General features: G+C 45.4%; 2 protein-coding genes across 8 annotated transcripts in view; both read right to left on the reverse strand.

The window, feature by feature from the left end:
* Positions 1-5,273, reverse strand: part of PPP1R36 (protein phosphatase 1 regulatory subunit 36) — a 35,980-nt gene extending 30,707 nt beyond the window's left edge. For 3 of the 7 annotated variants that reach the window (XR_016467089.1, XR_016467088.1, XM_090141774.1), the window contains exons 1-4: positions 4,817-4,834; positions 4,584-4,723; positions 2,018-2,218; positions 751-815 (exon numbers count right to left, since the gene is read on the reverse strand). Coding sequence is in view for 5 of the 7 variants with exons in the window: in XM_090141774.1 (XP_089997900.1) it covers positions 751-815; positions 2,018-2,044 (92 nt within the window). In the remaining 2 variants the exon portion in view is untranslated. Of the gene's footprint in view, positions 1-750; positions 816-2,017; positions 2,219-4,583; positions 4,724-4,816 lie in introns of those variants that run through there. The other 4 variants (XM_031605576.2, XM_031605577.2, XM_090141775.1 and 1 more) reach the window with 2 other exon arrangements.
* A 5,541-nt stretch (positions 5,274-10,814) lies between these two features.
* On the reverse strand, positions 10,815-13,223 carry HSPA2 (heat shock protein family A (Hsp70) member 2). Its single transcript, XM_031605580.2, has one exon. The coding sequence runs from the start codon at positions 13,115-13,117 to the stop codon at positions 11,213-11,215; it is 1,905 nt and encodes a 634-aa protein (XP_031461440.1). The 5' UTR covers positions 13,118-13,223; the 3' UTR covers positions 10,815-11,212.
* Positions 13,224-16,806: the final 3,583 nt, after the last annotated feature.

Below are 16,806 nucleotides of genomic sequence, written 5' to 3' on the forward strand. Positions count from 1 at the left end.
CACTTGGGAAGGGAAGAGGGGAGGATGTAGTTTTCCCCAGTGGTATGGAAATATTTCAGCCAGGTAAAGTCTTGCTCCTCAACTGACACAGAAATGCAAAGCGCAGGTACGTGGAATTTCTCTCCTGGTTTCAGAAGGTTTGCAGTCCTTCAGTGCTCACTGCCAGGCATCAGCCTCTGGACCTCCACCCCTCGATGCCAGGGAAGCAATCTGGCCCGTGCTGTCAGCACTGCTGCTCCAGCACATGGTTTCAGACACACGGCAGCACTTGAACATGCTTTCAGCAGTCCCTTGGAAGTAGATTCATCTTGAGAGCAGTACAGAGTTAAATGTGTATTTCTGTTTTTCTCCATTAATGGGATAAATATAATAGAATCATAGAATCGTTGAGGTTGGAAAAGACCACTAAAATCATCTCATCCAACCATCAACCCATCACCACCACACCCACTACACCACGTCCCTCTGCTACATCTCTACCCTTTTCTTGAAAACCTCCAGGGATGGAGATTCAGTGTCACAGAGTAACGATTACAAGCTCCAGTCTCAAAGAAAAACATCTACGGAATCATAGGATCACCAAGATTGGAAAAGAGCTCTAAGATCATTCACCATAATATATATATGTTTAAACATACAGATTTGTCCTGCAGTTGATTTTCAGGCAAAACATTACACTCTGATTTTACCTTACATGGAGCTGCTGAACCTTAAGCCTGCGTAATTTGAAACTGAACATCATTCTTTTACCTTGCAAATTCAAGTGTGTTAGTGTCATCTTTCCAGTACCACACGCCTGAAGTTAGTTTTATTGTCTGCAAGAAAACAGCATGCAGGTTACATGTCATAAGCACTGTGCCCTTTTTCTCAGCCCAGCTCAGCAAAATATTTATAACACAAGCACTGTGCATATTGTCCATTGTATATCTTTCTTAAGTCTGCTTTTTAGTCAGATGTTGACTGTGAATTAGCTAAACAGAAGATCTCTCAGATTAAAGGTTGCCAGCATAAGACAGAAAAAACAGGCATCTGTCTTCTTCTATGTCTTTCAGATTGTGAATAAATCCAGAAAGTTGGCTAGCATCAGTTCTTTGGTTGCTAGTGAATTAATAAAGGCTGAGAGATCAAATGCAGTCATGGATTAAACAAACCATCAGTTTTATTTGTTTTTGATATTATTTATGTAATTACGATGACTAAGCAGCAGCAGAAAGGAAGCCTTTGTTTAAAAATGGGATGGGTTATGCACTTTGCTGATCTTCTGAGAACTTTAAATAAACACCAACAGAGAATCTTCAGGGAACGCTGAAGCAAACTGCCAGAGACAGGATTTTACAGTATCCATACAAAACCCAAAACCTCCATGGATTAGTCCCCTTCTTAACTAACAAGAAAGGCTTGCAAACCCTTAGCTGGTACTTGCAGGTCACTTTTCAAGTAAAATGCATCTTGTTGCTGAAGTCCTTCTGCCTACAGAGGGGTGAATTAGGTGAAATATGAAGGCTTTCAGTGACTTTTTGCCTGGTGCCATTCTGACAGCAACAAGAGTCCCCGATTCTTGCTCAATTTAATTTGTAGTAGAACACCAAAATAAGTTCATCTCAGCAGCCAACAGTGCAGTGGTTAGACTGTGGAGATGAGTATTAGGAAACAGTGGCTCTAATCCTTTGACAAAGAGCAGTTACTTAAACTTGTCAGTCCTAGTCTTCAGCTCCAGCTTTCTAATACTGGCTTACAATTTTCAGATGAAAAGGACCATGCAAATGCAATACCTTTGTGTTACACACAAGGGAATATGAACTCATGGAGGAAAACTGGAAAGTGGGGTGGCTTGGCAGAGCAACACCTACCACAGCCACACAGGCCTGTGTCTTTAAAACACAGCTCAGTGCTCACTGATATGGCTGAAGGATGGCTCCATGGCTGCCCCACAACCCATGGAGTCCACTGCAGCCCCCAGATCTGCTACAGAGCCAGATACAGGCAGCAACAACGTGGAGCCAGCAAGGGGACTCACCGAGGTCATGGAGCCTGTCTGCAGCATGGCTGGGCGCTCAGGTGGCCCTGTTTACAGCAGTATCCTGGAAACAGCCAGCTAGCTGTCCCCTAGGAGCTGTGGAACCCAGCACACCAAGTCTCCTCCAGCTTGGGGACTTGTGGTCCATGCACTCTGCTCCTTCACACCTCTGCCCAACAGCCTCCCTGGGAATCTTCTTTGCTGGAACAGGGAAAATAAGTGATTTCTGTGCAGTTAATAACTCAGTGTCACTCATTTGGGCCTTGCTCTCATTTCCTTCTGAGGGTTGGGAGCTGCAGAGGTGCTCTTAGTCACTGTCACAAGAGGAGCAGCAGTTCACCCCCAATACAGACACTGTCATCTGTACAACACTCTCTGTGTTAAACACATTTTAGCTTGAGATTTTTGAGATATCAGAGTCACAAGTCTCCTGTGACATGTCCTACATCTCTGTGCAAATAGTCAGCTCATGGTTTGTGAGTTCCCCTGGAATTAATTCCCACAGGCTCAGACAGGTTAAGGTCATGGTTTGAGGGAAGATTTGTGATGTTTGGGATGCTTCGAAGCATTGCTGTGCAAGCAGAAAATCTCTCATACAGGTCATTCACAGTGGAACAGTATCATTGTGTACACCTGGTGCTGCTTGGATTGCACCCCAAACTAGTACAAGTTTTGTTGACAAAAGCACTCCCTCTCAGTTGAAGTCAAGTCAAGAGAAGGATGAGGTTTTGTGTTACAGCTAAGCCAGCCTAATAGCTAACTGTTGATGGAAGAGGCATTCTTCCTCTTGCCCAGCTTTTACCACCATTTATCTCTGTTGATTCTTTATCTTCTCTGTCCCCATAGCAAGGCAGTTCCCTAAACTGTCAAAACAGTAACCCAGCAAAAATAAATTAGATGCTTTCTGCTGAGTTAGCGCTCCATATCAGTTCAGTGGTGGGTCAGAGAGGGGCCAGAAGCAATACAGATAAAGATGAAGCAATGGGGAGAGGATCACACCTTTCAGCAGATCCCTTCAGCTAAAAGGTGAAAAACAGCCACAGCTTAGAAAAATGCACTTTGAAGCTATGAAAATACCTGATCTAAGACTTTTAGACAAGTCAGCTCAGAAAGGCAGAAAGAATATTTTCTGCTTTCAGCTCTTATAGATGTCCTCATTCATTTTTGCAATACTTTCTAATGATGGAAAATACTCCTGAAAGCAGCACTGCAATGTTCATGAGCACACGGAAGAGTACAGGGACAATCCAATGTAGGAAAATAAAATGTCCATGAAACAATCTGCTTGCTGTCCCTAACTTCCCCCCTATTTCCATAGCTGTCCAGATAATGCATCTGTTCTCCAGCAGGTACTCTTTAAAGGTTTATCCATGCTAATGAACTTAATCCAAGATAAGCAAGAACCTCATATCACCCTGAAAATTCAGCTTTGACTTTGCTCTCTGCAGCTTCCTGTTGTTGGTTTTTTTTTAACACACAATTGTGTATGTTTTGTTTCCAGTTGCTATCGCAGGCTGCCAAGTACATACCTACGACTTGGCAGCCAAGTTATATATTTAAGAGGATGAGAGAAGCAGGTCTGAGAGTGACCTCAGATCTCACCCCTGGCAGCCAGGCAGCACTACAGGAAGAGGGGACAGGGGGAGGTATAAAACTAATGGCTCACCAGTGGCTACCTGCTTGGTAGAGCAGGGCTGTCATCAGCCTCAGGAGACCATCAGCCCATCCTGGAGCCAGTAGGAGCCATGCCAAAAGAGATGCCAGAAGTAAAGCTGGAAAAGCTTGGGGTCTCCTGTGTTAGCATTCAAAGTGCAGGGGAGACAAGCCTTAGCTGTGCTGGGGGTGGGAGCAAATTGGCACAAAAACCTCAGAGATGGGGAGAAACTAAGACTGAGAACTGCCTACAGGAAGAACAACTGGGCCTGACATTCAGGCACCAGACTGTACTCTCCTTAACGAGCACTTGCTGGAGAAGATCAGTTTGCCATGGCTATATTATGAGCTAAGGATGCAGAGCTGAGCACCAAACATCCCACCCAGGCTGATCATCCAACTGGATATCGGTCTGAGAGAAAAATAATAAGCCTGGCTTTGAGTTGCAGCAGAGAATCTGCTGGATTCCTGCTCCTACTGTTGCAGAACTTGGGAGCTACAAAATGAGCAAGTCAGAAGATTACAGGAAGAGAAATTATGGTGTGATGGTTGAAGCCATTGAAGCTGATATGGGAAACTGATTTCCATATGAGCTTCAGTCACAAAATTCCAGGCAAATCACTTCTGCCCACATTTAAATCTAATGACCATTATTTGCATGATCTTTTCTTTCAGAACGAAGGGCCTTGGCTCATAGAAGTCTGAAATGCAGGACTAAGTATGCACAGCTGTGGTTGAAGTCAGTGGGAACTGTACCTGAATGCACAATACCAAGCAGCCTGATAAAACAGTTCCTTGGCATTAACAGTGGAAGACCTCTTAACAGGCAGATGGTGTTTGGCTTTTGCTGTTTTATCATCTGTGTCACATCTCAGAGGTGGAAGCTAAATGGATGATGTTGAGAAGTACTCACGTGGTGGTGATGAGCTGCACAGGGTGCTCCTTCAGAGCTGGGGCAGGACAGCATATAGTAAAAAAGGCAAGGCAAGCATTGGATTGGGACATATTACTCTCTTAGAGAGCACATCCTACGCACTGACCAAGCCTGGTGCCCTATAGGAAAAAATAAATAAATCTGTTACCATGTAATTAAAAACTGGGTTATGATGCATAAGCACAAAGAAAGAAAGAAATAGTATTGCTCACTTGGTCATAATTTCAGCACTTGCTACTTTCCAGTCTGACTTTGCCGCCTTAATGGGCCTTTTTAATATTGTTTCTTGTGGTGTTTGTGTCCTTGTGTCTCAGTAGCTGAGAACATTCAGCAGTGCACATATGTATCCAACCCTTGGGTCTATCTAATGTTTAATTCAGATATCACACCTAGAAAATAAACACGTGCATAAACTCAGCAAAATATCACTGACTCACAGGCCAGTCATTCACTTTTCTGCCTCTTTTTTCTTCTTGCTGTGCCAAGCCTGTCTTCCATAGTCCTTATATTGATTTCCCCCTCTCTTCCCAGGGGCAGGTTAATGTCAGCCCTGGTTTCCTGGTAATGTTAGACTCTGCCATGTGTGCTTTAGATACAAAAATACAGAATTCAATTCCACAGTAGGTAATACTTATTCCATGACTATGCCATTTACCTGCCAACTACTTTTACCTGCTCATTAAAAGCATGATTCTGTGTATGAATGGAATAATGTCCTTAGGCAGAACAGCGTTAGCACTGGTGTGATTTTTCACGTCAGATCTGTGCAAAATTGAAGCTCCTGTTTTTTTGTTGCATTGCTTTCCTCTATCAACCCTACAGCTTTCACTCTCATTATTCAGATATCCAAAGCAAAAGATGATGAGAGAGCTTGTGTCTGCCTGATGTCCTACAACACCAACACCAGCCTTATCCCAGGCTCAGAGCCGTGTGGCCCAGCTGCCCGCCGTGTTCAGTGACAGCCACATCCATGGACACAACGCTGCCAAAGGAGCTTGATAGTCAAAGGCAGAACCAGCTGCCAAAGCCAGAATGAAGTTCGAAGGGAAATCAGAGCATGATGACTGCCCAGCACAGCCTATGGGAATACAGTCTGCACTTGGAAAGCCAGAAAAACCAGCTGCACATTCTTCTAATGAAATCCTCATGCAATTACTCCCTCCACACAGTTTTATCAGATGAGATTACTGAACATTAGCACTTGTCAGCTGTTTTCATGCAACTAGATGTTAGCCTTGTGCTCCTAACAATCAACCTTTTGTTATTAACACGCCTCTTACAGAAAGGAAGAAGTATATCAATGTGCCTCATATTCAAAAGGCATTTTCAAAAATTTGATTTTGACTCAGAATTATGAGGTGCTCAGAAATCTGTAGAGCTTAATGAAGATATCAACAGCCCAGGTTCTACTTCTTATTCAGGGATTAATAACCATCTTCCTGTTATAGGATGAGGAAAATAAAATTGTGAAAATATTCAATATTCTATTCAATATTGTGAGCTTTTAAAATAATTGTCATGGAGAACTTGATTTTCAGTTTTCAGTTCATTGCTGAGAATTTTTATCTCATTTAGGATTTTTAGCTTATCTACTACCTGTAGTACCAGAGACAGGACTAAGGACTCGCTAGCATCAGTTATCTTGAAACATGCTATCTTAGAACATTTGCAAATATGTTGTGAATGGGGTCTGTAGGAAAACAAGAAGTCTGCCAAATGAGGAATAAACATGGTTTTGTAAGAAATATATTTATGTCTTTAGATACAGCCTGGCAAAAAATAAAAAAATGACTTTCAGCTATGACGTGATTGCTAGACTGTCAGTTCTACTGTGCAACACTGCTCACAAGAATTGATATTTCATGATGGAGGGCAATCAAGACCACTAAACACATGCGTTTTTGTTTTTTTTTTTTTTTAAATAGATTCTAGCCTGTGATACATAGCATTAGCACTTCTGGAAGTGGTTTTGTTCCCTTAATTCTATTCAAAACAGATGTTTAACTACTGGCCTGCAATCATTTGGAGCAGTGGCATTTAGACCTGTTCCAACAAACAGGGTACAGAGGCAGTACTGCTGACTGCTGCCTTAGCACGAGTAAGAATGACTTCATGCCTTTTTGCCCAGGATGCCACAGAGATCTGTCAGCTTTTGTACAGGCCAGCACACAGAAAGTAATTCCTGAATGATGGGAGCGATGTAAGAGGAACAAAAAAGATTCTGCACTACTTCTGAATTTATTCAAGGAAAAAAAAAAAAAGACAAGAAAAGAAACAACAACAAAAAAAAGACTTCAAAAGTGGACTGGCTGCCATCTCTAAAATGCCAGACTGGTGCTGTTATGCTGTTATTGGGATGACAGGAGGAACCAGCCTGTCCATGTCTCCACCCTACTGATGCAGGAGAGAGTAAAGACAACTGGGTCATGCAAGGGTGGATCAGGGCTTTAAATACTGCTGTTTCATATGTGGAAGTGAAGTATGTTGTTGCATCTGGAAATGCTGGCCTGCCCAACTATATAATCATTACTCTGCTGCAAGTAAAATCTACTCCAGAGGCAGGCTGCATAAGTATGTGGATGAGAGTGGTGGAGAGATGTGATACCTGACCCACATAGGTGTGCTGGAGAAGCTTTACAAGCATAACTTGTTTTGCTGTGGGGTAGGGAGGGGTGGTAACTTTCCTGTGATGAATAGCTACAGAACATAATTTTGCTGCTGCATGACCATCCACGTGGTTTACTGGTTTAATATCAGAGGATTCCCTCGCACCAAAGTACAGTATCCCAAATGGGGGCAGAGAACACACCACCATGTGCTTTCTATCGGGATAAAGTAGGGAAGCTCAAGCCAGGCACAGGGCTCTGTAAAGAAGAATAAATTTGGAATACCTTGTAAATAATTAGAGCCTGAAATGCTATTACATTGCAATGCAAGACATAAAAAGACACTTTAAAAATGAGTGCAGACAGGGGTTGAGTGTGTGCCTTTTAATGTAATGCCTCGCACATACTCTGAAAAAAAAATGCTGGGACTGGAAATGTGAATTTCCTGAGCACATCTGCCTTCACCCCTCCCTCCTATGCACCCATGGCAATGGCTGGCAATGAGGAAAACGAGATTCACAGCGCAACCCTGTACTGTCACATCTCTCAGAGCTGTCATCCTTCAGGTGCAACCCACAGCACTACAGAGCTTTGAGGAGAGCCTCCTGAAGTGCCCCAGAGCTTTAAGGAGAGCCTCTGAAATAAAGAACAGGCATTTCCCAGGAGACAAGCTGCCCGGCCCGCGGGGCTCTCCGCAGTGTCTCCCCAGAGATAAAAGCAGGCTGCTGGGGTTATACTGGTTCCTGCCTTTGAGATGGTATCACAAGGACGAGCAGGGCCACGGCCTGTCTGCTAGGCCTTGCTGCAGGACTTCAAACAGACGCTGTGGAGGCAGCTGACTCACCAGGCCGGCCGGCCGCAGCCAGCTCCTGCACGTCCCAGCTTCCCTGCTCCCCTCTCTCAGACAGCGTTTTAGTGATTTTTTTCATTAATTTCTTTTTGCTTTGGTTTTTGGGGCTCTGTTTTCTCCACCGCAAAGGTGGTGAGCACAGGGAGCACAGGACTCGCTTGCATTGCACTGCTACGTGCCTGCTGCACAGGGGGCAAGGCGCTAAGGTGCTGACAGGGTTTAATTTGGGTGATTAAATTCTCTGGGATTAATGCTAGGGGTGTTCCTCTATATAAAATAATGCCACTTAAATAAACCTCATCAGCGAATTCAAGGAGCCATCAAAAGTTAACTCCAAAGTGACACAAGTGCTGTAAGTTAAAGCCACTCTATAACCTCATGGGCTCGGCCTTTCGCACAGCCCCATTTGAGAATAAGCAACATTTGGAAACACAAGCCCGTGGCTCTGGCGAAAGGAGGTGACTTTCCCTGCGAGTCAGGGCAGCACAAAGGATGAGGCATGCTGAGTGTGGAAGCAATGAAACTGCAGATTTTAGACTAGATTGTTTTCCTGGCATTGCCAAACTCGTTTCAGATATGCAACTACTGCGCAGAGCTGTAATACCAAATACTCTTACTTGCAAATGAGGAGCAGCATTTTCCCCTCTGACATCTACTTTAGTTATTTAAGAAACAGAGGGGAAAAACTTACACACACTGGAGTCAGTGGGAAGTCACCACTAACTCCAGCAGGATCCCTTTCACACTGCAGTAAGCTCACTGCACTGAAACCAACTCAAAGTTATTCTTTCTTCTATAAACTAAGTAGACCAACGCGAGGAATCCAGCTCTGAGCTCTTCATGCTTTCTGCCTCTTGCATTTTGGGGGAGGGCGTTCACATATTTGAAAAGCTCCTTTGTGCCTTGAGGCTTCAAATCTTTTTCCAGTCGTGCAAGCAGACAGAAGTTTCTCATCCTTTAGACATCGCACACAGTCTAGGTGTGTCCAGACTGAAAAGTATCACTTTTTCAAGGCAAAATATAAAAATAATCATAATAAAAAAACAACCCACAGAGATTCCAGCATTAGTCTGTTCACAGCCTCAACCCCTGGGGTTCTTTAACCCCAGCATCTGTACGGAGCTTCATTCCTGGGGGCTCTGCCCCACTGCTGAAGTGCAGGCACAGAGCAGAGGGAGCGAGGTGAGGGAAAGGACAGGTGACAGAGCCCGCGTAGGACAAACAGCCAGCTGCCTGCATTTAGCTAAATTAGCCCTGCAATGCATTTAAATAGACGCTTGGGAAAAACAGCAAGAAATTGTATTTAATAACTGGGAAGCGACACTGAAGAATGCACACCAAGACCTGAAGAGTAAAGGAAACTATGTGGCAAGTCAGTCAATAGAAAAAGTAGTTACTTCTAATTTACAACGACCACGGGTACTGCCCAATCCTTACCGACGCCCCAAAGCAGTGGGGCTTTAGCTAGGAAGAATACATCTGCAGCAGCACCGCCGTTTGCAGCAACAACTTGTCAGTTACAGATGATGTATTGCTATCATTATTTATCCAGTAGCCCCCAGGAAAAAATAATCAAACAGCCACGGTGTCTCCTACATTCTCGGAGTCCTATATGCTACTGTCTGGAAACCAAGGGGTGGATTGCCAGCAAAACGCCGCGTATATAAACGTCAAAAACACACGGGCTGATTATAGCCTTTTGAGACTTAAGTACTCAGCAGGTGCTTAAGTTGCGGTAATTGACTGCTGGAGTGGTACTGTGATTGTTCTACCATTTACATGTGAACCGTTCAATAAACTTTAAGTGGTTTCGAGTAATTTGAGACAACAGCTGATCAAACAAGCTTTTAACAAGCTTCGCATTCCAGTAGCGACTGCAACCCCTCTCCGTAGCCATGCGAAACAGAAAGCCGCAGCCGCGCTCGGCAAACCCACCCCATCAATCGGACTTTTACAATAAACGCTACACAAGCTTATTTTAGCCTGGCTCTTATAACAAAACGTTCTATAGGGCTGCTTCCTATATCACCAGCGTGCCTCAGGGATCGAAGCACCCTGGCAAGCTCTCCCCTGGCCAAGAGTCACCAGACCAAAACATGCTCGTTTCCTGCAGCTGCCCCGCTCGCTCCTCCGAGTTGTTTTTTTCCCTTAAAGGACAAGGCAGCTCAAAAAGTGCTAATCAGCAGGCTCTTCCAGCACAGCTCGCTAGTTCCAGGCTCCTCTGTCTTCAAACACTGCGGTTTTCCTTTCCATAACGCATCAAGAGCTCTGGAGACAGTCTGTAGGAAAACTAGACAGGTTGAACTACTGCAAAATTTGCCTATGCTACCGACTTCATCATCCTAACTCGCTCCCTATTCAGCATTAATAGCACAACGAAATCCTTGGCAGCTTTAATTTCGATCATCTTCAGCAAGGGAAAAACACTCAGGAAAGTAACAACAGCTCCGCTTGCGCGCGAGCAACCCGAAAATAACTCGGTAACGCACTGGACCCGGCTGCACTGAGCCCCGCTGCCAGCAAGCAGGGATCGCTGCCCTTGCTTTTGGAGGCACGCACATAGCGAGCTGCCCTGGGCCCCACGTTGGCCTCCCTTCCAGCCTGGCTCTGAGACGGCACAGGGAAACCTCCCTGCCAGCCCTTCCCAGAGCCCCTTATCCCCCCCATAGCAAAACCCCACTGCCCCAACCACGCTCGGGGTCTCCCTCACCACCGCCCCAACCCCAGCCCCGTTAGAGAAAGGAGAAAGATAGGTTTCTGCTTTAAATAAATTTTATTTATTACCAAAATTTCCAGAAGCTGCACTTGGCATTTCTCATCTTTCATAAAGGTTTTTTTTTTTCCCCATGCATAACTTGAAACTTGTCAACTGCAACAGTCGAGTGGTTACTTTAAAAGAGACATTTAAACAGAGACAAACATCCAGAATACAAGTAGCTGTATCTGAATTAACAAAACTTCTCTATTACTAACCTTATAAAGCAGGACGTGCCTTCCCTTTTATCAAAACCAAGCTGATAGATCTGCCTTTATACACACCCAACAGAATAAACTCTGTTATTGGCAATGACGTTTTTCTTAAACATTAGAAAAAAAAATATAAAGCAAAGAATGGAGTGACTGTCCATAAACCAGTCTCTAGTTGAGTCCTTTTAATCTACTTCTTCAATGGTTGGGCCACCAGAGCCACCTGCCCCAGCTCCTCCAGCTCCCTGGTACAGTTTTGTGACAATCGGGTTGCAGAGTTTCTCCAGCTCCTTCTGCTTGTGCTCATACTCTTCCTTCTCTGCCATCTGGTTTCGGTCAAGCCAACTGATCACCTCCCGGCACTTGTCGAGCACTTTCTGCTTGTCCTGGTCGCTGATCTTTCCCTTCAGTTTATCATCCTCCACCGTCTGCTTCATGTTGTAAGTATACGACTCAAGGGAGTTCTTGGCTCCCACCCTATCTCTGTTGGCTTCATCCTCTGCTTTGTATTTCTCTGCCTCTTGCACCATACGGTCAATATCATCTTTGCTAAGGCGACCCTTGTCATTGGTGATGGTTATCTTGTTCTCCTTCCCTGTACTCTTGTCCACAGCACTGACGTTCAGGATACCATTAGCATCTATGTCGAAAGTGACCTCAATCTGAGGGACTCCACGGGGTGCTGGGGGGATGCCCGTTAGGTCAAACTTGCCCAACAAGTTGTTGTCCTTTGTCATAGCCCTCTCACCTTCATACACCTGGACTAGGACGCTGCTCTGGTTGTCTGAGTAGGTGGTGAAGGTCTGCGTTTGTTTGGTGGGAATGGTAGTGTTACGCTTGATGAGAGCAGTCATCACTCCACCAGCTGTCTCGATGCCCAGGGACAGGGGGGTGACATCTAACAGGAGCAGATCTTGCACATTTTCAGACTTGTCTCCCATGAGGATAGCCGCTTGCACAGCAGCACCATAAGCAACAGCTTCATCTGGATTGATGCTCTTGTTGAGCTCCTTGCCATTGAAGAAGTCCTGCAGCAACTTCTGGATCTTAGGAATACGAGTGGAGCCCCCCACGAGCACAATCTCTTGGATCTGGCCTTTATCAAGCTTGGCATCACGCAGGGCCTTCTCCACTGGTTCCAGGGTACCACGGAAAAGATCAGCATTGAGCTCCTCAAAGCGGGCACGAGTGATGGAGGTGTAGAAGTCAATGCCCTCGAAGAGGGAGTCAATCTCAATGCTGGCTTGCGTGGAAGAGCTCAGAGTACGCTTCGCTCTCTCACAAGCTGTACGCAGCCGCCTCACTGCTCGCTTATTGCCAGCGATGTCACGCTTGTGCTTACGCTTGAACTCTTCTACGAAATGGTTCACCATACGGTTGTCAAAGTCCTCCCCACCCAGGTGGGTGTCCCCAGCTGTGGACTTCACCTCAAAGATGCCATCCTCAATGGTAAGGATAGACACATCAAAAGTGCCCCCTCCCAAGTCAAAGATGAGCACATTCTTCTCTCCAGCTCGGGTACCTTTCTTGTCCAAGCCATAGGCAATAGCAGCTGCTGTGGGCTCATTGATAATACGCATCACATTGAGGCCAGTGATGGTGCCAGCATCTTTGGTGGCCTGGCGCTGGGAGTCATTGAAGTAAGCGGGCACTGTGATAACAGCATTCTGTACCTTTTTCCCCAGATAAGCCTCAGCAATCTCCTTCATCTTGGTGAGCACCATGGAGCTGATCTCCTCTGGGAAGAAGGTCTTCATCTCACCCTTGTATTCCACTTGCACTTTGGGCTTGCCGCTCTCGTTCACCACACGGAAGGGCCAGTGCTTCATGTCCGACTGCACTGTGGGGTCATCATACTTGCGGCCGATGAGACGCTTGGCATCGAAGATGGTGTTTGTGGGGTTCATCGCCACTTGGTTCTTGGCAGCATCCCCGATGAGGCGCTCTGTATCGGTGAAGGCCACATAGCTGGGTGTGGTGCGGTTCCCCTGGTCGTTGGCGATGATCTCCACTTTGCCATGCTGGAAGACACCCACGCAAGAATACGTGGTGCCCAGGTCGATGCCGATGGCCGGCCCTTTGCCAGACATGATGACGGATTCCTCTGGTCGGTCACTTGCTCGCTCACTCGCGGTCACCTCTATTCCTCCCGCTCCCGCTGCTGTCTGCGGCGCGATGTGCCGTTGTGGCGCCGCTCGCGCCCTCTTTATAGCCCGCTCAGCCTTCTTCTGGAACCTGCCAGAACGCTGAGGACCAATCCAGACGCCCGACTGCCGCAGTTGACCAATCGCCTCCGCGACTAGCCGAACAGCACCCGCCCCCTGCCTCCTGCCCAATCAGAAGCGTAGCGCCCACTCGCCAGCCCAACCCTCTCCCGTATATTGCAGCCAGATCGGACTTCTTCCTGTTTTTTCTCGATCCGTCTCGCTTTCTAGCGTGCGCCACTCCTTTCGGCCAATCACAACGCGCGCTTCTCATTCGTCCCGCCCCCGCCCAGTAACCCTGCTAGAAAGTTCTAGTGGACGTTAGACGCAATGCAAATGATTGACAAGAGCGTTATCCAATAGAGGCCGAGCGGCGCTGTGAGGGCTACGGCGGGTGGGCGTTGCCTCTCGGGGGCTCGGCTCGGGCCGCGCTCGCTGCTCGTAGTGTTTGTAATTCCTGAAAGTTCACTCAAACGTGTCACGTCCCAGCCAGCCGCCAGCTGGTGGGGAATTTACCCATATTTGGTCGCGACTCACACAACTTCTCCCCCCTCCCGTCCGCGGACCGCGCTCTGCCGCCCGCCTGCCCCTTTCCCTCAGGACGCGGGGTCGCGGGCCGACCTCCTCCCCCCCCCCACCCCGCGGCGACCCTTGTCAGGAAGCACGAAGCTTCTGCTCCCTCCGGCAGAGAGCAGTGGGAGCGGTACTGCCGCAGCGAGCGGGGCTGAAGCGACTTTTAGCCTTATTTCGGCTTAACTTGGCGGGCTGACAGCTGCGTCCCCCACCGGCCCCTCAGCCCGTCGCCCTCGGCGCCCCCCGTATTTCCGTTCGTGGGCTCCAGGTGGGAGAGAGGAGGGCACCTCGCTTTCCCCTCTGGAAGAAGCAGAGCCGTTGGGAGCCCTGTTGGTGCCTGTGGCTGCGTGGTGACCATTCTTGAAATGTCTCCAAATTTTTGTCTGTTGTGCTAATGTAAGATGTCGTCACGCCTACATTTAGCAAAAGCGACGAGGATATTAACTCGGAGCTAGGCAAAGGGCTTTGAAGAAAAGCGTGAAAATCTGCCGTGGTTCCTCCATGTTATTCCTCCTAACTTTGAGACTAACACTTCAAAACATTCCAGTTATAGCAGACAGCAAAATAGCACTCTGAGATCCCTCTTCCCCTCGTGGATAGCCATGTTGAAAGTGCAGCTAAAAGTCTGCTAGACAGACTTTCTGTGTTATGTGAAAGGATTAAATGCACCGTTTAAGTCATCTTTGGTTAATTTTGTCCCCAGCCTTTAGCATTTTGTTGTAGCAGCCCTCGTAGAAAAGGTTACAGTTCTTACCAGGATGATTTATGCCCTTGTAGTTATTACATACTTTCAAAAACAGCCTTGCTTCAATTAGTGTGTTTTCCAAAGCTTTTTTATCTGACATGAAGTTTCCACTTCTTTTACGTAGCATGTGTGTGTGTATTTTGGGGATAGAAGGGCTTCAATTTCTGATGCTAAATAACAAATGTACTTAGATAACTATTATTCTTGCACAGGTCCCAGTCCTTTTTAGTACAGGGGTTTTGACCGTGGAGAAATCCAGAAGAAATCAATGGAAAATGGAAGCTGTCAGTCTCCAGCAGGAGCTTCTCTGTACATCCTATATGCATATTTCTTGGATGGGAAGGGTGTCGATTTCTCTTGTAGTCAAACCAGTGACTGATTCACCACTAAACTATCTCTTCCTGCAATTCCCTACTACTTCATTCAGTTGATTGTATCTTAGGGAGCAGAGAAAAGTGTCGAAGCAATACAAAGAGAGTTGGCTGATAAACTCAGCTTCAGGTGAAAAATAGATGTCATTATTGGTATCTTTCTGAGAGTTATCCTTAGGAACACTGGTGATGCATGAGAACCCTGTTTTGGTAGATGCAGTACAACTCAGACACTGTTATTTCAGAGCAAAAAGAGGATTCTTGCCTCAAAAAGGTATGTATAAAAAGAAATGGAGAGAACAAATGAACCAGGAAATAACACAAAAATATTGGTTAGCATAATTAGCAGGCTTTGTATCAAAATTAATTTGATATCTCATTTAAATGTATTTGTAATCAAACAGATTCAGAAATGAGATTTCTTGAATTTGACCAAAAGCTTTTAATCATATTTTATCAGCCCAGGCACAACAGCTCCAGACAAAACCTGTTTGGGCTGATGGTTCCCTTTGTCCAATCACTAATACATCCCAGCTGTAGTTGTGTAGATACCCAGATGTGCTGATAACCCACTAAAGTGCTGCTCATAGTGATTGAATTACTGCTTACCTTATTATCACCTATGTATTTTAAAATTTTAATTGGAGTTTCACTGTAGTAAATGTGGGGAAAATGTCTTGGAGGAGTGCATGAGCATACCATTTTAATGCTAATAGTGTAAATCATGGGCAATCATGGACAATATCAGGAAAAATCAAAAGATCTGTGGACTCAGGCTACCAAATACTTAATTTAGCCCCCTGCAGAAGTATTTCTTTTTCAGCTGAGCACACAGCTGCTGTTTTCTTCTTGTATAACAACACCTACAGGTCTAAGCTGCTTTTTAAACTTTTGTTTCCAACCAAAAATTGATGTGATTTTGTCATCATTGCTCATCTCTTACAGATGTCCTTAGAGAAAGTCCAGTCTTAACTAGAGAGAACAGCCTCTAGAACCTCATTAGACTTATTCTCTCTTCTCAGCAAAGCTATTACAAGCCTGCTTTTTGTCAGCACTTCTCTTAAGACTAGCAGCACAATTTGTGCACCAACTCATCTCTACAGTCATCTTCTCATATGGGAAGAGCCAGAGGATTTTCTTTTATGTTGCTTCATATGCAGTCATGTTACAGGTGAGCCAAACAGACTGGTTCAGAAATTAGAGAGTGAGTTTTATGCTGAGGACACCAGTCTGATTTTTCCTTTAAAGAAACTTCTGCTGGATTCCCCGTCCTGAATCTGTAAGCCATATTTCCCAGAACATCCAGACAGTATCTCTGGAAGTACACAGGCCCCTTTCTGATGCACTTATTTGTGTTTAGGATTGACCATATACCTGTCTCCTGCTTGGCAGTTATGCAATATGCTGTAGGCTATTCTCCATTGCATCACCCAGATGGAGCTGGAGATGATATTTAGACTTCTGTGAAGCAAGAGCTCACTATCTGGAACGGAACTGAGCACTCAGCCCATATCCTTATCTTGATAACAGGAAGATTTTTTTTTTCCATATATTTCATAAGGCAATATAGTATAAAAATAAGATTGAACACAAGTTACTGTTTAATCAGACATCAGCTGCTTGGTTCATAAAGATAATAAAGTTAAAGCATGTTGGCCTGTCATATACAGGAGTTAAGGTCTGATGATCAGAACATCTTAGATCTTAAATTCTGGAGATTATTAGCCATTTGCAAAACTATTCAGAAAATAGCATAAATCAGACTGTACTGGCATACAGACTGTACTGGCATAAGTGAATTATTTTACAATATATCACCCAGCACAGAAAAATCTAAGCAACAATTGTTCCAAGAACAAATAATACTTGATCATACTGCCCTTTCA

This window comes from Phasianus colchicus, chromosome 5, assembly GCF_987193195.1.
Source record: "Phasianus colchicus chromosome 5, bPhaCol1.hap1.1, whole genome shotgun sequence".
Taxonomy (NCBI): domain Eukaryota; kingdom Metazoa; phylum Chordata; class Aves; order Galliformes; family Phasianidae; genus Phasianus; species Phasianus colchicus.